Below are 26286 nucleotides of genomic sequence, written 5' to 3' on the forward strand. Positions count from 1 at the left end.
ACAAGGGGTGTATTTTTCCACGCTGGCCTCATGACTTCTTCCAAGTCGATGGACGATGAGACTGCGAGCTCCGGGGTGAAGAAAGGGAAGAGCCCGCGCGGAAAAATACACCCTTGTGACATAAACACGCCTGTCCGCTTGTCAAAACCCCGTCGTACGAGCTAGAAATGTTGTAATTACCACCACACCGTGCCCTAATCGCGCACCCGCTAGGAGCCGCTATTCCTAAGATTTACCACAGCAGCAAACGGAAGGTGACACCCACAGGTGCACTAATTATCAGCTCATCAGCATGCACCGGCCGCTGAGGTAATGCAGGTAGTGCTCGTGGGTGAACCTTGTCCGTGTCCTCAGCTGTGAACAGTTGCTCTTCCCGTGGGTCTGGGAGTGACAGCGTCCGGATTTTACAACAATATCTCCCTCGCCCCGCGCGGCACCCAGCGGGCGCCTACCTGTGTGGCTCTGGTTGAATGGTGATCAGCTGTGCCGCACGGTAGCCCAGGGCCCGCTGGTTCATGCCCCACGCTCAGCTGGTGATAAAAAGTAGACCTTTAACTTGACTTCTCGTACATCTGGCCGGCAGTACCCGCGCGCCGCGAGGCTGGCTGGACGAGTGTGTGTGAGTGCGTGCGCGGCGGCTCACGGCGCACCATCTCAGGCCAGCGTGGCGTAGTTCAGTGACTGGCTGGGTTACCCTTCTTTTACCACGTGTTTCTCGCCCCATCGCCGGGTTCCAGGGGCTCCTGAAGGCTTCTGTGCTCAGACCGGTGACTCAGGAAGAGACTCGCAGCCACCCGTGAAGGGATAGCCGTGTGTGTGTCGGGTGTTTAGAGGAAACTTGGAAGTGAAATCACGCGGCGGACAGGTGTAGGAGCAGGCCACCCCGCCGCTGACTCCACGGAACGTTTGCCGTGGAGTGCGCGGGTGCAGTGTCAGCCACTCAACTCCCCGCCAGGTAAGCTGCCTCGCCGCCCCCTGCAGGAACTGCGGAAAACTCACGAGTCACGATGTTTCTTCATATTGTTTATGGTGTATAAACAACTTTGACGTTACAGGTTCATTCACTTCAGATTGAAACGTTTCACAAGCACGAGTTACATTGCTTCACTCAGCATATAACCACCACGATATTGTGTGACTGAACATGAATTGGTTCCTATGTTTGTAAATGCCCTGCAGCGTTACGTGACAAGTGATTATTTATATGATAGAATGTTTCTGCCCTGCCAATACTCGTTGTGTCGTCGCCCTCGTTACATAAGCCAGCACCCGCAGCTCCCAGCACTCACGTGGCCCCGGACCTGAAAACAAGTCCATGGTATTCCGACAAGCTCGTGGGGTCTTGCGGCAACAGACGAGGGATGTATAAATCAGCCCCTCACCTTACTTGCTAACGCAGAACTACTTGGTGATCCCTGACCACCGCCAATGGGAGGGTGATGGAGCCACACGCGTTCATTATTCAGAGTAAAGGACGAGGACGCTGTGAATGCCATAAAAAGCGGTGTTAAGGCCATGTAGACCACGTTATGAGAGATAATAGGACGTATTACTAAGCATTTTGTCGCTTAAGTTCGCCTATTTGATAAGGCTTTCCCAGGACTTTTGGGGATTTCCAGGAGTAATTTTTTGACCCTGGTGGTAATTTGATCCTTCTTCTGTACCATGAACCTTAAGAAACACCCATTAGAACTCGATTGTCTCCCTCTTTGACCTTTAGAAATAGTTGATGTTAGAAGCGAAAGTATCTTATAATATCAACCAATAATTCTTTCGTGAGTTAGTTAATAATAATATAGTTAATTCTCTCGTGGACAGAATCTTTTAGAGCTGACAATACATCTGCAATCTTGTTATTTAGTTTTGTTGAACCGAATTTGGCAATCACGGAATTCCTGTAATTGGCCAATCTGTGAAAGACCTCAGCGGCACATGACCCATGCTGATGTTGACGCGCCTCGCTCCGCTGACACACGCCGGATTCTGAGTGGTTTTTCTGTATCTGAGGTGCGCGGCGCGGAATACCGGATGGGGACGAAGTAGAGGAGAGAGGTGTGATAACCCGCTGACACAAACAGACCAACTTAACTAGATCCTCGCACTTATAACATTGTAATTACCGATTTCAGACCAAAAAACTGTTGCACTCCACACAGATAACGATACGCATTTTAAGTTATTGTTGAAACTGTTAATTATTGATGCTTTTGCGATAGTTGTGCGTCAGAAACCGAAGAATACAATGTGCTGAGTTTGACAGTCTAGTGACGTTGACACAGACCTAACTCACGTAAACTGACGCTAGACATCACAACAACAACAGCAAGCGGTGTACCCAGAAGCGCCGGGTGCAAGCTGAAAGGTGGAAGGTATAATGGCGGTGCATGTGTCCTTCAGAGGGGGAAGGGGGAAGAGGTGGGAGAGGGAGGGAGCAGAAACTGTCTGACGAAAATAAGCGTTTCCGGCAAGCTGTAGCCTAGCATCTTCCGGTATTTTTGTTGTTGTAGAGTGTCTTGACAGTTGTAAGGAGGGGTCGGCGGGGGGCCTGCTGGCTGTTGGAATTTCTTTTTTTTCTTTTTTTACAGCAGAGGAGACAGTGCAAGGGCGTAAAAAACAAAGAAAACAATAATGAAAAAAAAAATCCCGCTTCTTACTGCTCCAGAAGAGAGTAGAGTCTCCAAAAAGAGAAATGCACTCAGGCTTGGGTTTCCTCTGCCCCCGTTTCACTAATCACTCCCTCACACCTCCATGTCATGAGTTACGCTGCGGCCTTTCATAGTGGAGTGGTCTTCCTCCGTTATGTTTCGTTCCTAAAGCTCCGTTCACACTGCCGACTCTGGGCCACGACAACCCTGCGACTCGGGGTATACGAGGTCTTGGGTGTGAAATGTTGATGTAGAAGGGTCGCATATGGTCGGGAAAACTACGTGCGACCCTTTCATGGCAACGTTTCACACCCAAGACCTCGTGATCCCGGAGTCGCTAGGTTGACGTGGCCCAGAGTCGGCACTGTGTGAACGGGGCTTAAAAGAGCATCTAGGAAGCGTTTGTTTTTAAAGTACCTTCCTTCCTTATCCGATATTTTGCTGGGTATTTTAGTCATCGGCATTTGCTATCAGGTATTGCAACATTCGACGATATAAGGTTCCAATAAACGGGTATTTTAGTCATCGGCATTTGCCATCTGGTATTGCAACATTCGACGATATAAGGTTCCAATAAACGGGTATTTTAGACATCGGCATTTGCCATCTGGTATTGCAACATTCGACGATATAAGGTTCCAATTAACCCCAAACTTCAATGAGTGAGTCAGCCGAGGTCGCCCACAAGTGCACCTCGCTGGCTCACGGTCACATTATGCCGCCTCACTCCTCACTCGATTCCCGGAGACATCAAATTTCAAAGAGAGAGCAGACACCCACCCACACACAGGGCTATGAGGGGACCGTGAGACGCGAGAAATTCCGAAATCAGTTCATGACATATAGTAGAACGTCAATGGCTGCATATTTTTTTTTGTTTTGATTTTGCGGCGATACATTTGAACAAGGATGCAGAGATGGTTAGCTCAGCGAGGTGTCTTTTGCAGCTTGAATACGTAAACTCTGTGTCAAGGCAACTTCATCTTAAACAAATATTAAAACTTCATTCAGTCGAAGCCTCATTCTATCACACTGAATAAGGATGCTGACATGTTTAATTCAGCGAGGTTTGTTTTGCAGGTTAATTAATGCATAAACTGTGTCATGGCAACTTCATCTAACACAGATATTAAAACTTCATTCACACACACACACACACACACACACACACACACACACACACACACACACACACACACACACACACACACCTCATTATATATTCCTGCGTTTACATTCCTCCTCCTTGTGCTTCTTTATAAAACAAATATTAAAACTTCATTCAGTCACACACACACACACACACACACACACACTCACACACACACCTCATTATATATTCCTGCGTTTACATTCCACCTTTCTTGTGCTTCTTTACTTGCCACTCGCACCCCATCCCGTGCATTCCTGAGGCATTGTTGCGTTGGCCAGTAGTCTTGTAACCAGAGGAAGGGCTGCCTGCATACGAAGAAGCAGTGGTCTTGATTTTCCTCTTCCTACCCAGACGACCCTTGCCACATGATATAAGAACATAAGAACGTAAGGAGTCTGCAAGAGGCCGGTTGGCCTATACAAGGCAGCTCCTGTACACTCAACCCCACCTTACCTCACCATCCATGGCTTTATCTAACCTCTTCTTGAATGTATCTATGGTATTGGCACCCACAACATGGCTCCCAAGCCTGTTCCATTCGTCCACCACTCTATTGGTGAACCAATTCTTGCCTATGTCTTTGTTGAATCTGAATTTGTCTAACTTAAAACCATTGCCACGCGTCCTACCTGGCTCTTTCACTCTCAAAATTTTATTGACATCCCCTTTATTAAATCCCTTTATCCATTTATAGACTTCGATCAAGTCTCCTCGCAACCTTCGCCTTTCTAGAGAGTGTAGATTTAACTGCTTTAGCCTGTCTTCATAAGGCAAGTTTCTCACCCCCTGAATCATCTTTGTCATCCTCCTCTGTACAGATTCTAACATCTTGATATCCATTCTATAATAGGGGGACCAGAACTGAACTGCATAATCGAGATGAGGTCTAACTAGTGCTAAGTAAAGTTTGAGGATGACTTCAGCGCTCCTATTGCTCACGCTCCTTGAGATGAAACCTAGTACTCTGTTTGCCCGATTTTTAGCCTGAATGCATTGAACCCTAGGACGGAGGTCAGCGCTCACTAGGACTCCTAAGTCTCTCTCACGCCCAGACCTGCTTAGAGGAGTGTCATTTAAGGAGTAATTGTGTAAGGGGTTATTCCTACCTACACTCAAAATGCTACACTTCCCGACATTGAATTCCATCTGCCACCTCCTCGCCCAATCATATAGTCTGTCAAGCTCATCCTGGAGAACGGTAGCATCGCTGTCTGATTGGATTACTCTACCGATCTTGGTATCATCTGCGAACTTACTGACATCGCTACTAATTCCTGTGTCCAAGTCATTGATGTAAATAATAAAAAGCAGAGGACCCAGCACCGACCCCTGTGGGACTCCACTCGTAACACTGCCCCATTCAGATTTCCAAGGATACTCAACAGGCTCGGTGCATGGAGGGAATATGGTGAGGGATGATGAATATGTTTGATAATCATCTTCCTTAACATCATCATCATCATCATCATCATCATCATTCGCTCCCTCTTCTTGTCTACCTCTTTCTGTGTTTCTTCCATCCCTTCTTCCTTCTTTTCCTTGTCCTTTTCGTTTTCATTCAAATTATCCCGCTCCTCCTCCAGGTCTGCTGTTATTTGTTCTTCCTTTGTGTTTCTTTGTGTTCCTCCTCCTCCTCCTCCTCTTACTCTCCCTTTCCTCTCTTCTAGTCACCACCATCACGATTTCCTGCTCTTCCTCCGCCACTTCCTCTACTCTCCCTTTCTCCTCTTCTTCTAGTCACCACCACCACCACCATAACCAAAGGCTGCTTCTCCTCCTCCATCCTTTTGCTGAACATTGTCATTCTGGGCACGCCGTTGATCAGGGTCGGAATATAGAGAAATTGTTTACGAAATTCGGCCTGTTTCGTCGATGTGCATATATACATACCTAAATACTCTGAACGAAATAGTAAGTAAGAATGAGTAAGTATTCTGAATTGATGAGAAAACGAGATACTTATTGGCACACAAAACTTAACCCATTGGATGCGGATTTCCTACAAGAAGACATCACCAAGCTACAGGAGTGGAACAAAAAGTGGCTGCTACAATTTAGTGAAGAAAAATGTGAGGTCATGTATCTTGGGAGGGGAAATCCAGCATACCAATACCACATGGGAAACACTCCATTACCCACCACAGAGGCACAGAAAGACCTGGGAGCATATGTCACCAGGCTACCAGTGAAGGAGAAATCCGTGCCAATCGCAGCGGACGGATTAATAAACGGTTTAAAAATTGTGAAAATGACGTAAGTTTTAGAAGTATACTCATTCATAAAAGGAGCCAACCCCAACACCCTTTTGATCGATGGAATGCAGAATGAGCAAGATTGACCTCTCTTTTTGGCCACTCCTTATACAGTACTCTATTCAGGAGCAGTAAGTAGCGTTTTTTTTTTTCATTATTGTTTTTTTTATGCCCTTGAACTGTCTCCTCTGCTGTAAAAAAAAAAACGAATAGATAGATAAATAGAGGAATAAATGGATAAAAATAGATAGAAAGATAGATAAAACGCACGCTTGTACCCACTTATGAATGGCCCAAGATTTTGATCGATGTTTCATTTTGTTACGTTCAAGAGGGTAAGGGAGAGATTGTTTCACCCACACATACTTCCTGAGGGGCGGTTTCTCCTATAATTCCTTCCCCTTCTGTCTCTCTCCGGCATATGACCACAGATGTTGCGCCGACTAAACGAAACTTTCCAACTTTCCTGAGGGGCGGTTTCTCCTATAATTCCTTCCCCCTTCTGTCTCTCTCCGGCATATGACCACAGATGTTGCGCCGCCTAAACGAAACTTTCCAACTTTCCTGAGGGGCGGCGGTGGTGGTGATGGTGGTGTTTACGTGTGGGAAGGAGAACCGAGGGAGGTGGTGATATATTTAGAATTCCTTTTGTGTGTGAGAGAGGAGAGGAAGGAGAGAGAGGGGGGAGGGCGGTAACCGGGGCACCACAAGTCACATTTTTACCGCGTTGTGTGTAAGCTTAATCGGTATTTCTTCCTCGTCTTTATCCTTCATCAAAGCATTCTTGATACGAGGTTTGTTTGCCAGTACCTGCATCTCATTATACCTGTGTTTTTCCCGCCCTGGCATACCTTTTCCTCCTGCCCTTCCTCCCTCCCCCCTCTCCCCCCCCCCCCCACACACACACACACACTCATGTCACTCACAGCTGGGCCACTCTTCTCCTTCCCCTACACCCCGCACCCCGCACCCCATCTTCCCCCCTTTACCCTACTCCTCCCCCTCTCCCCTTCCTTTCGTACTTGTGATAATGTTAGTGAATGCATCTCGGTAAGGAAGTAGATGATACATAACACACAATAACGATTAGGTTTAGCAGGTGACTGGATGCTCGAATCTTACGGATGGGAGGAAAATGGTAGAGTAGAATTCCTATGATTAAACTTGGATCGCTCGTTTTATCATCATACCAAACGGATGCATGGAGATAATAGTACTTGTGTGATTCTGGGCTTTATTAACCCCAGTCAGTTTTGTAGTAATGGTCAACGTTGGGGGTACGCTAACACACAAAACTTAATAAATACTAATACCACGTTTAGATAATTTTGCGTTAATGTCCTCCGGCGAGTAATTCATCTGCTCTGAGCCTCCGTCTGACCCCGTAGTGTGGAGAGATAGTCGAGTCATCTTCCCCCTCACCCCTCCCTCGCTCAGGTTCAACTCACGGCCGGGCGGGGCAGGCAGGTGGCTGTTCTGGACACACGACTTCCCAGCACCATCACCTCGCAATACACGGGGATCTAACAACAGCTACAACTACTATGATCGTTCCTTGTTATTATCGCCATGACTTTGCGGCTTTTCCGATACCCTACGCCCCTGTCCACCCAGCAGTGAATGGGTACCAGGTATTAATCGGGGGTTGTGTCCCGTCTCCTGGGGTCTGTTCCCTTCTCCTATGATTCCTTCCCCTTCTGTCTCTCTCCGGTATATGACCACAGATGTTGCGCCGGCTAAACGAAACTTTCCAACTTTCACCATGACCTTACAACACCCCTCACCGTAGCTTTATGGTGATCTAAGAACTACAAAAACTACTATCACCCTTTTGTGTTTTTATAGCCATGACCTTACGACACACCAACACACAAACTTAACAACCACAAAAACTACCACTATCCTCATTCCTTGTATTATAACCCTGATCTTGCAGTACCCCTCACAACACATGGCGGCCTAATGACTACAAAAACTACTGCTATCATTCTTCTCTATCATCATAACAGTAACTTAACAGTGGGGTAGCAACAACGAAACCTACTCCTATCATTGCTTAGTATCATATAACCATAATAACACACCTCTCAACGCTCTGACCTAACAAAAAACAATCGCATTACAGCGTCGTACCTTGAACCGACTCTCATTCATTGCACGCTTACCTGTGATCTAGATTTGAGGCTCAAGGACTTATTTTTTGTGTGTTTCGTGGCGGCCAGCAGAGGGCGGGAGGGGGAGTGAGTGGAGTGGCGGGAGGGGGAGTGAGTGGAGGAGGCTGGACTTGCAAAGGGTCACATTTTTAACCTTATCCGATCCGAGGGTTGACAAATCTGGCCTCTCCTCAGGAACTTCGATCAAAACGATACACCTTTTTTTCTTACTCACTCTAGAAAAACGCAGAAAACTTGAAAACGTCGGATCGAATAGAGTTCAACAGACCGTCTCCCAAGTACACACACATAATTGACAAGGGGTTCATAGGAGTTACGGGCATTTCTAGGGGTAGTTAATGACCCTGGTGGTAGTTTGACCCCTTTTTCTGTACCATGAACCTAAAAGAACACTCGTTAGAACCAGATTTGAGAGGCGAAGGCGTTGGAGAATACCGAGCTTGGGGGGACGAGAAGAACTTGGATAACCTCACCACCGCCTTAATCACCACCCAACCTGTTTATTGTGACGACAGGTGCGGAGTGGCGACATGTTTACGGGGTCGCTGAAGGGCACGGGACAGGGTGAGGGGTGGATAGGGGTGCACGTGGGGTGTGGGGTATGTGTGTGAGGGGCGTTAGGGATTCCCGGAGTATAGGGAGGAAGGATTGGGTGCACTTGCATACCTTACCTCCCTTTCCTTACCTTCCTCCCGTTCCCTTCCTCCTCCCTCTCCTCCTTCACTTGTTTTTCTTCCCTTCTGCCTCCCTTTCTTGACCTCCTCACTTTCCTTCTGTCTTTCTCTCCACTTTCCCTTCCCTTCCTCCATTCCTTTCTTCCCATCCCGTATCTGAGGGAAGGACAGAGGAATTGTCGAAAAGTTGTTAGAGACTTAAATTACCAAGTCAAATGATACTTCAGAGAGAGAGAGAGAGAGAGAGAGAGAGAGAGAGAGAGAGAGAGAGAGAGAGAGAGAGAGAGAGAGTAGTAGTAGTAGTAGAAAGAACAGCAGCAGTATCATTACAAAGTCAAATTATCAAGTCAAATTATAATTATATGATTAGTCTTTGTATCATTAATTTTTTCACCTTTCCTGCGAGCTCGTTTTTGCCAGCTAGGTGTGATATAGACGCTTTGTAATGGAGTCAGTGGAGTCTGGCATCGTTCTATCTGCTGACGTCACGCTAAGTATCCATCACATCACAATAGTAATTCTCAAAAGCATATGTATTAACCCAGTAGCAGCGGGGATCATGTTTCTTAATGGTCCCTCCAAGCGAGAAAAATGAGAAAAAATCACCCCTCACACAAACCATTTCATAATATATATCAGAGCATTTGTGATCAGATTACGTGTCACTTATTTTGGGGGGCTTATATCATGGCACAAATTTGGCCCGTCGCTGCTACACGGTTAAGAAACAACTACTCTGTTCTGGCCGGCCCATGCTATGTTCTGACCGCCGTGTTTGTCTGTCAGAAGCACGCCTTTCCGCTTCGTCTAGTTAGTGTGTTTGGCAGCCACCACGTCCGCCTGTGTGCATATATATGTAAACACTCGAATTGAAAAGTAAACAACAATGAGTAAACATTCTGAAGTAAAAATTAAACCTGATACTTCACAGCACATAAAACTCCTCTGTGGGTTTCAATATCGTACAAAATTCAGAACCATATCAGCCATACAGTTTTGCCCTTACATCACACTGCGTGGCTGGTAATACTGATGATGCTATGGTGATTAAATGGTACAGGTTACGTCAGGAGTGAATGAGAACACTGGGTAAGGGTAAGGGTGACGCGCAGGGCTGTGGTGACTAATAGTAAAAGGAAAAGTTAGGGGAGTATTTGCTATGGTTGCGCATGGGGTTGTGACTAAACCTTCCCTTCTTCCTTCCTTCCTTTCCCTCCTTCCTTCCTTCCTTTCTTCCTTTCTTTCTTTCTTTCTTTCTTTCTGTCCTTCCTTCCTTCCTTTCTTTCTTTCTTTCTTTCTTTCTTTCTTTCTTTCTTTCTTTCCTTCTTTCCTTCCTTCCTTCCTTCCTTCCTTCCTTCCTTCCTTCCTTCCTTCCTTCCTTCCTTCCTTCCTTCCTTCCTTCCTTTCTTTCTTTCTTTCTGTCCTTCCTTTCTTTCTTTCTTTCCTTCCTTCCTTCCTTCCTTCCTTCCTTCCTTCCTTTCTTTCTTTCTTTCTTTCTTCCTTCCTTCCTTCCTACTGGTGAAGCAGATGCATAATGTTGATCAGTCATAGCAGAATGATATGGGAAAGGGCAGTGAAGGTTAGATTAAGAGCAGAAGTGACGATGATCGGTGGGCAGCTGTATTGTGTCCTGCCCCTGAAGTATATATTCCTGAAGTGTCTGCGTGATTGGCACTATGAAATTGATCTAAGTTTCAAAAATATTAATTCCCAAGAGTAACGAATACAGCACCCTTATGGTCGATGGAGAACAGAAGGAGTTTATATCTTGATGGGCACTTCCCCGAGCCGCTGAGCCGTGGGTGACGCGCGCGGGTCGTACCGTAGCTCACAAACTAAGCACGAAATCTTGTTCTAATTATTCTCAGAGTGGGAAACGGTTTTTGTGAGAGCCGGAGATGTCTCAGAATACTTACCTATGTTTTGGGGTATATATTAACCATTCCCGAGTTTACAAAGAGCGACAAGTGGTAATAAATGTTGGAGGTTAGGTAGTGAACAGATTAACTCGTAGTATGCTTCGTTTGTGTGGATTTTTTACTCTACAAGTGCCTCCTGTATCTCATTTCCTGTTCTTAATAATTACCATGATCCACGTGTTTGTATGCGTTAACTTCTTACTTCAATTGTGTCTACTTAAGGACGGATCACACACTACATATATGGCTTCCCTATTTTCGGGGGAGTTTATTCATTTTTTGAGGACTGTTTGACTCCTCTAACTGCTCGGCACTTGTTGGTCGGGTGCCCCAGTTTAGGAGACCTGCGGTGTCGGGGTGATGGTAGTTTGGTCTGCTGTTGTTTGTTCTTCCTTTGTGTTCCTTTGTGCTGGATGAGAAGGCGCTCTTTTTTTTTTTTTTTTTTTTTTTACAACGAAGGAGGCAGCTCAAGGGCACACAAAAAAAGAAAACAATAATAAAAAAAGGCCGCTACTCGCTGCTCCTAAAAAAGAAACAAAAGAGGTGGCCGAAAGCAAGATCAAATACGGGAGGAGAGATGTCCTGATACCCTCCTCTTGAAAGAGTTCAAGTCGTAGGCAGGAGGAAATACAGATGAAGGAAGATTGTTCCAGAGTTTACCAGCGTGAGGGATGAAAGAGTGAAGATGCTGGTTAACTCTTGCATAAGGGGTTTGGACAGTATAGGGATGAGCATGTGTAGAAAGTCGAGTGCAGCGGGGCCGCGGGAAGGGGGGAGGCATGCAGTTAGCAAGTTCAGAAGAGCAGTCAGCGTGGAAATATCGATAGAAGATAGAAAGAGAGGCAACATTGCGGCGGAATTTAAGAGGTAGAAGACTATCAGTATGAGGAGAGCTGATGAGACGAAGAGCCTTAGCCTCCACTCTGTCCAGAAGAGCTGTGTGAGTGGAGCCCCCCCACACATGAGATGCATACTCCATACGAGGGCGGACAAGGCCCCTGTATATGGACAGCAACTGTGCAGGGGAAAAGAACTGGCGGAGACGGTACAGAACGCCCAGCCTCGAGGAAGCTGATTTAGTAAGAGATGAGATATGAAGTTTCCAGTTGAGATTTTGAGTTAAGGATAGACCGAGGATGTTTAGTGTTGAGGAAGGTGATAGCTGGGTGTTGTCAAAGAATAGGGGATAGTTGTTTGGAAGATTGTGTCGAGTGGATAGGTGGAGAAACTGTGTTTTTGAGGTGTTGAAGGACACCAGGTTCCTCTTGCCCCAATCGGAAATAATAGTAAGGTCTGAGGCTAACCGTTCTGCAGCCTCCAGCCTTGAGTCGTTAAGTTCCTGTAGGGTGGGTCTTCTATTAAAAGAAGTTGAGTAATGCAGAGTGGAATCATCGGCGTAGGAATGGATAGGACAGTTCGTTTTGGAAAGAAGATCATCAATGACCAACAGAAAAAGAGTGGGAGATAGGACAGAACCCTGTGGGACACCACTGTTAATAGATTTAGGGGAAGAACAGTGACCGTCTACCACGGCAGAAATAGAACGGTCAGAAAGGAAACTGGAGATAAAGGTACAGAGAGAAGGATAGAAACCGTAGAAGGGTAGTTTGGAAAGCAAAGATTTGTGCCAGACCCTATCAAAAGCTTTTGATATGTCCAGCGCAATAGCAAAGGTTTCACCGAAACGGCTAAGAGAGGATGACCAAGAGTCAGTTAAGAAGGCTAGGAGATCACCAGTAGAACGTCCCTTGCGGAACCCATACTGGCGATCAGATAGAAGGTCAGAAGTGGAAAGGTGCTTTTGAATCTTCCGGTTAAGGATTGATTCAAAAGCTTTAGATAGACAAGAAAGTAAAGCTATAGGACGGTAGTTTGAGGGATTGGAGCGGTCACCCTTCTTAGGCACAGGCTGTATGAAGGCATACTTCCAGCAAGAAGGAAAGGTAGATGTTGACAGGCAGAGGCGAAAGAGTTTGACCAGGCAGGGTGACAGCACGGAGGCGCAGTTTTTAAGGACAATAGGAGGCACTCCATCAGGTCCATAAGCCTTCTGAGGATTGAGGCCAGAGAGGGCATAGAAAACATCATTTTGAAGAATCTTTATAACAGGAATAAAGGAGTCAGAGGGGGGATGAGTAGGAGGAATATGCCCAGAATCGTCCAGAGTGGAGTTTTTAGAAAAAGTTTGAGAGAAGAGTTCAGCCTTGGAGATAGATGAGACGGCAGTGTTGCCGGCAGGACTGAGGAGCGGAGGGAAAGATGAAGAAGTGAAGTTGGAGGAGATGTTTTTGGCTAGATGCCAGAAGTCACGGGAAGAGTTAGAGAAAGCAAGGTTTTGGCATTTTCTATTAATGAAAGAATTTTTGGTTAGTCGGAGAATAGATTTGGCAAATAGATTTGCCAACCCGGGATATGATGTCATTGGAGGCTGGTGTCCTTCATTTCCTGTAGGCCTGTTACTGATGGTTATGATTTTATTTTTTTAAAGATTTTTATGCACCTGTAACTTTTATAAACATACATACAATCTAAATTTAAGTGCTCAGCGTTATTTGACCACTGTAGTTGCGGCGCCATGCCTGAACACCCCAATAAATCAACCTCCACGTTAGTATTAGCCCAACAGATAGTTTACTGAGGGAGCATTGAAGTCCTCCTCAGCAACACAGTCTGTATACACTCTACATTAACTGGGGCTAGGAGTGAACGGACGAGAGCCCAGTCCTCCTCCTTCGCCCCACCCCTTAACCCACCTTCATCCCCCTTCAGCCCACCTCTTTACCAGTTTTGGGATTCACGGGAGCGGGTAAACATGTGACCGGACAGCGACAGGGTTGAGGCTCGACGCACTTTTTCCCATTGTTATTCCTTGGTGGTCACGGATTCCTTATTTGTCTTTTATCGAAACGCCTGAGTCGGGCATGAAATGAAGGGTTGGTCTTGCTTCATCTTGAGCCATAGCCGGTTCTGTGCTGTTTTGTTTGTTGAGGGTCCGGCGAAATCTTGATGCGGTTTAGGACTGATGTAAGACGTGCTGTTTGACGTCAGGTGAGTGAAATAGCTGCTGAAGTATGGAGGTCAGGAGTCAGGAGTCAGCGCCGCGGAACGTGGCTGTATCGCTACACTCCCTGATAAGCATCGCTCGAGTTGTTTTTGGTCCTCCACTACACACGAGATAGCGACGGTCCCTCCTCAAAGATAGTCCCCGAGATAACGCATTCCGCCCCAAAACTTTTACATATTTGTTCACCGATTATCGTGACCTGAGGGACGCGGTAAACATAAACATTCTCGTGTAGCAGACACGCTCACCCCCCAGCCCCCCGGGGAAGCGATCGGTTTACTTTCATCAGTGCCGCACCACAGCCTTGCCGCCTCCCCCGCCATCACTCCATGTGCTTCCCGGTTTCTCCGTGTGGTGCTTGTTCGTGGCTTCACTAAAATGAAAGCAATTAATGCATGACTGAAAAACTAGTCATTTCACGAAGACGTGCGTATTAGAAAATTCTGTATTATACCTCTACTGTATTCACGCAGATAGGGGCTCGTTTATTAGTCTATTAGTAAAGGAAACAAAATCCCATATTTAACAAACATAGACAAGCTAAGATCTGGAGCATGAAAACTGTAATGAGTAATTTATTATGAATACTTTCTTTTCTTTTCAGTTGACTTTTGCATCAGACTGACGGAGGGAAGGAATCTCGGCCGCTTATCATCTCTCGTGCCCCACGCTGAGCGGCGAGCGTCGGGAACGGGAGAGAGGGAGTGTGTGCCCGAACAGCCGGGTGGTGGGCACCTCGCCTCGATAATAACAAGAGATAGTGATACGCGGAGTCTAATCTTGGTCACCGGCTGCGGGGCTGGACGGCCTGCCAGTCCATGTTCGTGGCTCCGAAGACGGTGACACGCTAGAGTCCCCAGTGCCCAGTGCCCGCGGTGGGTTGTGTCTGATAGCACACGCACAGTGCCGCTGAGAAGGGAGGCGTGCCGGGTGGTCGCCGCGGAGGTGAGCGGAGCAGCTGAGGCTCGCTGGACTTTTTGTACACTGTTGTGACCGTTCCCCGTGCGAAGCGCCGTGGAGGCCACAGAGGTTGATTAGAAAGTGCTTTAAGTGGATAATAGTGACTTCAGGCTCAAGGAGGGGGCACCGGGACACAGCCTACCCCGGGGCGCCGCTGGCCGCTTGTCTCGGGCGTGGTGGCATTGTTCACACCACCCAGGGAGCGTCCAACCCGCCTCATCGCTGCGTCACCTCGCCGGCCCGTGTCTGTGCCCACCCAGCGGTAGCAGGAGCCCATACCACCGCCTCCGCCGTCCAGTAACACGCCGCCATGTCGGTCAGGTGGAAGATCCCTCCGCGGGTAATCGAGGACGAGGAGGAGGAGGAAGATGACCCCGACGTGGACACCTTCTGCGGGCGGGAGTACCAGCAGACTTTGGTGAGTGTGCTTTTCTTCACTTTATATTTTATGTATTTCTAATGTCTGTAGATCTCTTAACGTATATTTCTTATGATGAATTTGTGGTTTATTTGTGTAGGACGTAACTTACTCCTGACACATGAGTTGAAAACGAAAACTAAGCTCCAGGAGGTATACATTTTTAAGTGTTTTGTTTCTCCGTTGTGAAATCACTGTCGACGTGAAGGGAGGAGCGCTGCTCAAGTGGAATGATAACGAGGGAAGAGTTTAGGCAGACTGAAGCTTTATCTCAGATTGGTTCATCGTTCGGAAGGAGCATGTGCTATAAGTTATTGGAAGACTTAGAGGGGGTTATTTATTTATGATTATGTTACCGTTGCAATAAACAAAATAATCAACTTTCAAACTGTAAGTGTTAGTATTCTCTGCATTGGGTATTCCAAGCGGCAGAGCCCGGCACGGACGTCTCCTGGGGAGAAAGAAACTTCAGGAACTGTGATGCGCGACGCCTCACTGGCACCAGCGATGGCAAAAGCTGTGCCAAGGAATATTTAATTTCTTCTGATGCAAATAAATTTAAAACGTTGTTATGCAAGGAATGGGATGCGTTAGACTGAACTTCGTATACGTGACAGCGCGGCGTTGTTCAAGGCCACGAGCCACCTTTATGCCAAACAGAAATTTTGCCGTCCGAGAAACCTTGCCGATAAGTGCATGCCAAGTGACGCCCAGCGGCAGAGGACCAGACTGGCGGCGGTACTCAGGCACAGGAGTGTGGAACTTGGGAAACTTTTGATAAAGGAGGAGTAAGAATAAATAAAATGTCTTTTTAATTATTCAAAGCCTTTGAGCGGCAGAAGATAGGAATCCACTAACGTGATGTTCACTTTGTATCGAATATGGCACCAAGAATCGTCATCCCCTTGGAAACATTTAATGTTAAGCCGTCGAGAAATAGCGTGCCATGAACAGCCGTTGAGGGAGCGAGACACTGGTAATCATGCTCTTAGTTTTCAATGGCTTTAACCCACTACTCCACTTTTGGCAGCAGCCAGGAATCGCAGGCATGTCTATTCAATGATTCAGCGACGGGTTGACGCAAACAAGAAGGAATGATGGACAGGAGAGTGGCGTCGTCTGCATATCAAAACAAAAGATTTTCCGTCGCCTCGACCTTGTCCTTTGTGAATGTAATGAACACCAGGGGACCAACACACTCCCTGAGGCACGTCCGAGTAAACATCAAACATTCTGTCATGCTTGCTTTCTACACCGACACGATGGAACAGACACCAGCAAGATTGGAGAGACGTATATATATATATATATATATATATATATATATATATATATATATATATATATATATATATATATATATATATATATATATATATATATATATATATATATATATATATATATATATATATATATATATATATATATATATATATATATATATATATATATATATATATATATATATATATATATATATATATATATATATATATATATATATATATATATATATATATATATATATATATATATATATATATATATATATATATATATATATATATATATATATATATATATATATATATATATATATATATATATATATATATATATATGTATATGAATGATCTTGCAAACCAGCACAAGTACATCAATGTGAGGCGGTTGGCTTGGAATTGTAATGATCCAATGATCCCAGTAATTTCACCGGGGAGGCGTGAGCACGGCGCTGCCAGCCTGGTTACCAGGGCGAAAAACGTGTGTGTGTGTGTGTGTGTGTGTGTGTGTGTGTGTGTGTGCGCGCGCGCTTGTGTGTGTGTGTGTGTGTGTGTGTGTGTGTGTGTGTGTGTGTGTGTGTGTGTGTGTGTGTGTGTGTGTGCCCGCCCACCCTTCCTACAAATGTCTTTCATCATCACCTTGACTCCATCGCTTACTGAGGTCGGCAATAAAAATATCGGGGCTTTTTTTCTTGTCCACGTGCATCCAAAAAAAGAAAACCACTCTCGTCCACGCCCTTCGTGATTGGCTGTAGCGAGAGGGCAGGGACGGCCAATAGCAGCAGCCCTTCACTCTTCATCATCAAAACTAGCGCGCCGTATTTGCCAGGCGGGATAATGGCGCGACACCGTGGAGCCGAAGTGTGCCGCGGGGCCTGGAGACGCGCGGGCCGAGGCGAGGGCAAGGGCAGGCCAGGCGAGGCGTCAAATTGTCTATGTCTCCATCTTGCGCGTGATGGAGAGTGGAGGACATTGACGAGGGGGGGAGGTGAATGAATGAAGAATGAATGAATGAAAGTAAGGAAAGGGAACGAAGGAAGGAGAATTTGTAAGAAAGGGATCGGGTGAAGGAGGTAGACAGATAAATAGATAGAGAGAGAGGAGGGAGGAATTAATGAAGGAATGAAGGAAAAAAGAAAGAAGGAAAGAATGAATGAAAGAAAGGGGGGAAGGAAGGCAGGGAGAAAGGAAGAATCTGTAAGAAGAGAGAGAGAGAGAGAGAGAGAGAGAGAGAGAGAGAGAGAGAGAGAGAGAGAGAGAGAGAGAGAGAGAGAGAGGATAAAATAAAAATAAAAAAAATACCACGCACGCACGAGTATGTGGGTGGGTTGGGAGTCCATTTCAGGAGATTCGAAAAATACCCTGAATCATTATTATTATATTTCTTGTTCAGACCCACTTGTTGATGATTGCGACAAGGCTGATTTAGTACGTCTTTTTCCTAGGACCTTCGTGTGTGTGTGTGTGTGTGTGTGTGTGTGTGTGTGTGTGTGTGTGTGTGTGTGTGTGTGTGTGTGTGTGTGTGTGTGTAAATAGCGGTAATTGGTTTTGGTATCCTTGTTGTAATTGGTTGTTTCCTTGTAATTGTCTTGGTTAGTTTCCATTATTATTTCGCTTCCTTCTTCCCTCTCTCTCTCTCCTTCCTTCTCGCTCCTCGACCTCCTCCTTTCCTTCCATCCCTCCTTCGCCCTATTTTTCACTCTCCCTCTCTTTCCCCCTCCCCTCCTTCCTTCCCTCCTTCCCTCGTCCCCTTTTTCCCTCTCCCTCTCTTTCCCCCTCCCCTTCTTCCCCTTCTCCTTCTTTCCCCATCTTCTCCTTCCCCTCCTCTCTTGTTCTTTTCGTTGCCCTTCTGCAGAGCTTCATGGCCTCCCTCACGCCTTTCCCTTCGGTGTGACCTGAAGGCTCATACTTTTGGTTCTTTCGCCTCTCATGATAGATCTTTTCAGAGGCCACAAAAGAGCTTGGTAGAGTTTTCAGAAGTGTTTTTTTTTTCACATTCATGGTGCAACTGCTTTGTCGGACTATCACTTGGCTCATAGAACTGGCCATGGAAGTACCCACAGCCTATACGAAAGCCTTATCAAATTTGGGTGTTTATTATAAGAGGAGGGTAGCAGGACCCCTCTTCCGGCCACTTCTTTTTAGGAGCAGCGAGTAGCGGGCTTTTTTTTTATTATTGTTTCCTTTTTTTTGTGCCCTTGAGCTGTCTCCTTTGTTGTTAAAAGCATAAAAATAAAAATAAATAAATAAATAAAGGCCCAAAATCCTTGAAAGTAAGAGCCATGAAAAGTCTTGCAGCCCTGAGGTGAGACAAGCGGCGTGAGGCAAACTGACCCTCGTAGAATATGTATAAAAGTGGAGGATTTTTTTTATATGATGCAACGCTATATTTCCATTTTTTCCCCTCTCAAAGCAGTTCTACTTGGCTACCCTCAGAAAGATAATGAACAAAAATTTAACGGTTCATTTCCTTTAAAATTAAATATACTCGTAAGAATGCAGAAATACTCGCATTTATGTTGAACTAAAAGAAATGGTGTCGTTATTTAGTGTTATGTCTGGAAAAGTCTCTTGTATTGCACTGAAAACGGATTATCATTTATTATTATTATTATTATTATTGTTATTATTATTATTATTATTGTCTTGAAAACTCTCTTGTATTGCACTGACATATTATCAAGACTGGGGCGACTATTCTTTTCATTATATATTTACTACGTCTACCAGAACTGTTGAGTAACATTACGACAGCCTCGGTGCATTTTTTTTTTACTCACCGCAGTAATTAAATTAATTCGCTAAATGACTCGGAGAAAGTCTTATTTTTTTTACGTCGATCCAGCTCATTGCAAACAACATTACCTTCACGATTTCCAGCGCCATTAGCTGCGGTTCATTGCGTTCTCGGGGAAAAAATATATAAGGTTCATCAGGGGTGTGGAGTCGGATTCGGAGTCGGCTACTTTTGGTCGGAGTCGGTGGAGTCGGCTACTTTTGGTCGGAGTCGGTAGAGGTAGAGTCGGCTACTTTTGGTCGGAGTCGGTGGAGTCGGCTACTTTTGGTCGGAGTCGGTGAAGTCGGCTACTTTTGGTCGGAGTCGGTAGAGTCGGCTACTTTTGGTCGGAGTCGGTGGAGTCGGCTACTTTTGGTCGGAGTCGGTGGAGTCGGCTACTTTTGGTCGGAGTCGGTGGAGTCGGCTACTTTTGGCCGGAGTCGGTGGAGTCGGCTACTTTTGGTCGGAGTCGGTGGAGTCGGCTACTTTTGGTCGGAGTCGGTAGAGGTAGAGTCGGCTACTTTTGGTCGGAGTTGGTAGAGTCGGCTACTTTTGGTCGGAGTCGGTGGAGTCGGCTACTTTTGGCAGGAGTCGGAATCGGTAAAAATACTCTCGACTCCGACTCCTTAACGGAATCATTTATCGTGTAATATAGTTGTGAAGTTCTTTTTCTTCGACATTATCTGGATATTGTCTATATAGAGTCTACACGTAATTTGGATCTTAATACATGTAAGAAAAAGGACCTCAAGAGAGTTTACCGGCGCTACAGGCAGGATCTAAAAAAATAATAATAATAATAATAATAATAAATAAAAAAAATCGCAATTGATAGGGAGGGGCATGGGACCGTTCAACCGTTTAACTTTAAAATTTCCCGGAGTCGAAGTCGGAAAATTTCAACTCCGGCTCCACACCCCTGAGGTTCATCTAGGTTCTGAGAAAAAAAATACATATACGATAAACTCCTTCCTGCGGGATATGCATAACTTAGTAAAGCAGCGAACCTAAGTACTTCGCTCTGTGCTTCTGCGGCCTCTTCCAAGTAAAGTACAAACACATATTTTATTTTTTTCACGTCAAAACTCACCTGCCAATTAGTAACAGCTGCCACCTCCACCTCCACCTGCATACCTGGAGCCGTGTGTGTGTGTGTGTGTGTGCGTGTGTGTGTGTGTGTGTGTGTGTGTGTGTGTGTGTGCGTGTTTTCACCCGGCTGTTATCGCTGTACTGTACCGGATGTTTCACGATGTCAACCTTTGAGTCACTATTTCATGTGTGTGTGTGTGTGTGTGTGTGCCAGTTCGCATGTTCACGTGCGTGCTTGGGCATGTTTGAGAGAGAGAGAGAGAGAGAGAGAGAGAGAGAGAGAGAGAGAGAGAGAGAGAGAGAGACGCGACCACCAACTTCTCTAACCACATCTCACACACATAGCAACAATAACATCTGAGACAAAACAATACAAGACAAGTATCAACGCACTACAGAGACAGGCACTACTCAACTCCGTGTCTCTATACTCCATGTTATCAGCCTTCAGCGATGCATGTGGCCTTGGCCACGCTAATCATGTGAAGGGGTCGTCCAGCCCTTGAAAAAACACACCGCTCCGGGCGAGTCCTGAGGCGGTATGTGCAGGTGAGTGGCCGCTTGTTAGGTTCCTCTCCCTCAGACTCCCTGCACCCGATGAGCGAGTCTTCCTTCCTTCCTCCTCTCTCTCTCCTGCCGTCTCTATATCGAGGAAATGGCGTGAAGATTCTATAAGGTTCCTGGTGGTAGTTTGACCCTTCTTCTATACCATGAACCTATAAAAACACACATGAGAACCCGATTGATCTCCTTTTTGGTCTTCGTAAATAGCTCGCGTGAAAGCCGGAAGCACCAGACTCAGGGCCATATTCACAGTTAGGCGCCCAGCTCACACAATTCACAAGGCTTTCGTAGGAGTTGTGGGCATTTCCATGGGTAGTTTTATGATCCTGGTGGTAGTTTGACCCTTCTTCTATACCATGAACCTAGAAAAACCACTCATGAGAACCCGATACATTTCTTTTTTTGGCCTTCGTAGATAGTTTGTGTGAAAGCCGGAAGCCCCAGACTCAGGGCCATATTCACATTCGGCGCCCAGCACACACAATTCACAAGGCTTTCATAGGAGTTGTGGGCATTTCCATGGATAGTTTTAATGTCCTTGGTTTGGTTCGGTTCGGTTCGGTCCGGTCAGGTTAAATTAGGATAGGTTAGGTTAGGTTAGATTAGGTTTGGTTGGATTCGGTTCGGTTCGGTTAAGTTAGGATAGGTTAGGTTAGATTAGGTTTGGTTAGGTTAGGTTTGCTTTGGTTCGGTTCGGTTCAGTTCGGTCAGGTCAAGTTAGGATAGGTTAGGTTAGATTAGGTTTGGTTAGGTTAGGTTAGGTTTTGTTTGGTTAGGTTCGGTTCGATGCGGTTTGGTTCGGTTAGGTTCGGTTAGGTTAGGTCAGGTAAGTTAGGTTAGGTAATTTCGTAGTTATATTTTAGTTATGGAGGAAAACAATCATAGTAGTTAAGCTCACAGATAAATACGTACGTCCCTTTAAAACCCTTCACGGCGAGGGCGCAGACGAAGACGGGATGTGGTTACCTAATACTGTTATCGTGTCAAGATATATTTTTTCCTTCTTTGACATGCGGACGATAAAGCCGCAGTGCACTCTCCTGCTATATTTGACGGCTGGTGTTATTTGGATTCATTTTGTCGTGTTTTGCTGCTTTGTTGAGTCACGTCTGGTATTAGCTTCGCGTTTTGCTTCCTTTCTGTGACGCATGGGAGGAGGAGGAGGAGGAGGAGAAAAAGGAGGGGTGGAGGAGAAGGAGATGGAAGAAGAAGAAGAAGAAGAAGAAACACGGGACAGTAGTAGTAAGAGAAGAAGAAGAAGAAGAAAAAGAAAAAGAAGAAGTAGAGGAAAGAGAAAAAACACAAGTAGGAGTAGTAGTAGTAGAAGAAGAAGAAGAAGAAAAAGAAAAAGAAGAAGAAGAAGTAGAGGAAAGAGAAAAAACACAAGTAGGAGTAGTAGTAGTAGAAGAAGAAGAAAAAGAAAAAGAAGAAGAAGAAGTAGAGGAAAGAGAAAAAACACAAGTAGGAGTAGTAGTAGTAGTAGAAGAAGAAGAAAATGAAGAAGAAAAAGAAAAAGAAAGTAAAAGAGAAGGAACAAAGAGGAGGAGGAGGAGGAAGAAGAAGAAGAGGAAACATGAGTCACACGGAAATAGTCAGTTCAAGCAAACAAAGTTCCCCCAAACAACATAATTGTCTACTAAAATCATAGCTATTTCCTTATTATGCTTGTGAACGTAACCAGTGAAAGAATGATCAGTTAGACGGATGAATGAAGAATATAATATAAAAAGACATGAATATAGAGGTTACATATAAGAAAATAATAAACGAATAAATACAGAAGATTAACACCATTGATACGTTTATAGATTCGCGTTGTCACTGTCAATGCAATTTTCATATCACGAAAAAAAAAACAGCAAAATATGGAGTCTTGCGGATTTTCAATATGATTTTTGTAAGTTTTCTGTATCTCAAAGTATTCCGGTTGCATTTAATTATTTTCAGCACCATTGTTTTTTCTTCTGTTTTGTGCTATACTGTTTACAATTCCTCCTCTTCCTCCTCCTCCTCCTCCTCCTCTTCCTCCATTATGTAACGTTTATGAGCATACTTGTGGCTTTGTAACAAGTTTTTATGCTCTGTACCCCTCGGCCTTCGCCCCCCCTAACTCACTCATTCAGACCCAGTAACACTCATAGACACACGCCAATCCTCGTCTGTAGTTTCCAGCAGCGTGACAGAGGGACAAAATCTTTCAACAACCGAGATTTTTATTTAGACTTCGTTAAACAACAACAGCGCTTGCCCGTCGAAGAAGAATGCAGAATATTTCCCCAATTTGTTCGCTCCGAATTTATATCTCGTTAAGGACCATTTTTAAAGGTAATGTTAACACTGGCTTTAGATAATGGAAAATGATAGCTACCTAATCAACGGGGAGCATACTTGTGATTTTAAGTTTCCCATAGAATAGACAAAGTTTATTTCTCTTTCTTTCTTTCTTTCCTTCTTTCTTTTCTTCATCATTTTCTTTCTCTTTTCTTGCTTGTTTGTTTCTCTTTTTCTCTCTCTCTATCTCTCTCTCTCTCTCTCTCTCTCTCTCTCTCTCTCTCTCTCTCTCTCTCTCTCTCTCTCTCTCTCTCTCTCTCTCTCTCTCTCTCTCTCTCTCTCTCTCTCTCTCTCTCTCTCTCTCTCTCTCTCTCTCTCTCTCTCTCTCTCTCTCTCTCTCTCTCTCTCTCTCTCTCTCTCTCTCTCTCTCTCTCTCTCTCTCTCTCTCGGCACCCCTTCCTGTAATCTGCCAGCACTCCTTCCCTGCTGGTCTTATCTTTGTTTTCTTATCTTTGTGGATCAACGACACGAGGAGACTCTGGGTGAGGTCTCGAGGGGCTGCTCTTGGCCATCAGTGGACGCTCTTAAATTTTCTCTTTCCTTTTTTTTCGTTTATTTGTGTCCGCTTTCTTCCTCTTCCTTTGTGTCTTCCTTCGATTTTGCTTCCCCTTTTCTTCCTCTGTCATGCCTTTCCTTTCGTCCTCCTTCTTCTCCTCCTCCTTTTCTTTTTGTATCCTAATTTTTACTGCTTATTACCTACGATCATCCTAGTTTTATTTTATTGTTTTTGTTTCTCCTCTTAAAAGGACAGACATCACCACACACCTGCAAGCGTCTCCTCTACTCTTCCTGTCCTCTTCTTCTTATCACACACCTGTACTGCACTACCCTTCCTCTCCTCCTTCATCTCATCACACCTGCACCCCTCTCCTCTCGCCTCTACCCATCCTCCTCTCCTCCGTCTCATCATACGTCTCCTCTACAAGTCTTTTCCTCCTCACACACACCTGCACGCTTCCTCTCCTTTTCCTCTCCTCTTTGCCTTCCTTCCCCCTCTTCAGACTATGCATCTAAATCTCTCTCTCTTCCTCTGCCCCCCCGTCAAATTATAGCCATCGTGGGCCCGGGTGTGCATGCAAGAAACCGTACTTACTGCCCCATGCCCGCGTGTCGCTGAGTATGATGGATGACGAGAGTGGTTCCCGACTTGTTGATATTTAAATTGTCCCTCGATGATGGTGATGATGATGGTGGTGGTGGTGGTGGTGGTGATGGTCTTGTTGGTGCTGATTAATTTGGTTATGGTTGTTGTTGTTGTTGTTGTTGTTGTTCGTCGTTGTCACAATCATAATCATCATCATAATATTAATGAAGTAACGGTTTATGATGATGGTGGGACATAGAAAACGATAAAAAAATATATAAAAATATCACCAGCATGATCAACAACAATAATATCAACAAGAGTATTATTATTATTATTATTATTATTATTATTATTATTAGTAGTAGTAGTAGTAGTAGTAGTAGTAGTAGTAGTAGTAGTAGTAGTAGTAGTAGTAGTAGTAGTAGTAGTAGTAGTAGTAGTAGTAGTAGTAGTAGTAGTAGTAGTAGTAGTACGGTAGTTGTTGTTGTTGTTGTTGTTGTTATTTTCGTTGTAACATTAGTAGTAGGAATGTTAATGTTGTTACTGCCGCTTTTGTATTTGTATGTGAGTAGTAGAAATAGTTTTGTTGTAGTCGTTTCTTGTTATCTATATATATTCGTGATTCGTGACAATTATATATTACCTACATCTATCTATCTGTCTATCCATCTATCTATCTATCTTTCATTATTATGTTTATTATGTTTATTATCTTTATATTATTAATACTTTTGTCGTTGATGTTGTTGCTGTCGCTGCTACTGCTTCTGCTCCTGTTGTTGATTTGTTTGTTTGTTTATTATTATTATGTTTACTATTATTATTATTATTATTATTATTATTATTATTATTATTATTATTATTATTATTATTATTATTATTATTATTATTATTATTATTATTATTATTATTATTATTGTTATTATTATTATTATTTGTTATCACTATCGTCCCTGTTAACACGGGCACACCAACAAACGCTGCACTAAAGCAAAGCAGGAAGGAGACTGAGGCGAGGGTCGGCCTGCTCGTACATACACACACACACTCGCAAGACGCAGAGAAAGTGTCCGCCGAATTCTTGCCGCGGGTGGAGCTGTAGTTTGCCGTGTGTTGCCATGCCTCGCCCTGGGGCTGTGGGGTGGGGGCTCTGGTGTCAGGCCTTATCTACGCCTCTTGACCGACTCGCTGGAACATCTTGACTTCATATCTTTGTTTCTTTGTTGTCTCTGCCCCGTCTCCTTACCTCTACTTTCCCTTCCTATTGATATTAACTTCGTCCCTTTAAATACTTTCTGTTCACCACCAAGTTGATTCAGTTCTCCCTTCCCTTCTTTCCTCCCTTCCTACCCTTCCTTCCCTTTTTCCCCCTCCCTTCCCACCTTTCTTTCTCCCCTCCTTTCCTTTCCTTTTCCCCTCCCTCCCTTCCCTCCTTTCCTTTTCTTTCCTACCCTCCCTTCCTTTCTTCCTTCCCTTCTTTTCTCGTTTTCTTTCCGTCACTTTCTTCATTTTCCTTCCTTCCTTCCTCCCTTCCCTTCTTCCCTCCTTCCCTTTCCCCTTCGTTTATTCTTTCTTCCCTTCTTCCTCTCTTTACTCTCTTGTGGTTCAATGATTTCTGCGTTGAAGTTCACGTTTGTTTTGTGGTTGTAATCTCTCTCTCTCTCTCTCTCTCTCTCTCTCTCTCTCTCTCTCTCTCTCTCTCTCTCTCCACACATACGCACGCACGCACGCACGCACCATACCGTATCTCTTTAAAAATGGTGTTATCATTATGCAAGTTTTTATTTATTTATTTATTATTATTTTTTTTTACATATTTTCATGCTTACTGAAGGGCCGTGATGCTTGTTCTTGCGGCTCGAGGCTCAGTTGTGTCATCAAAGGCGTGGCTGAC

General features: G+C 44.8%; 1 protein-coding gene across 3 annotated transcripts in view; it reads left to right on the top strand.

Moving 5' to 3' along the window:
- The first annotated feature begins 392 nt into the window (after window positions 1-392).
- Window positions 393-26286, top strand: part of LOC126981298 (chloride channel protein 2-like) — a 99574-nt gene continuing 73680 nt past the window's right edge. The window contains exons 1-3 of one of the 3 annotated variants that reach the window (XM_050832228.1): window positions 393-955; window positions 14486-15259; window positions 20862-20959. Coding sequence is in view for 2 of the 3 variants with exons in the window: in XM_050832226.1 (XP_050688183.1) it covers window positions 15152-15259 (108 nt within the window). In the remaining variant the exon portion in view is untranslated. Of the gene's footprint in view, window positions 956-14165; window positions 14308-14485; window positions 15260-20861; window positions 20960-26286 lie in introns of those variants that run through there. The other 2 variants (XM_050832226.1, XM_050832227.1) reach the window with 2 other exon arrangements.

The sequence above is a fragment of the Eriocheir sinensis genome, chromosome 47 (assembly GCF_024679095.1).
Source record: "Eriocheir sinensis breed Jianghai 21 chromosome 47, ASM2467909v1, whole genome shotgun sequence".
NCBI lineage: Eukaryota > Metazoa > Arthropoda > Malacostraca > Decapoda > Varunidae > Eriocheir > Eriocheir sinensis.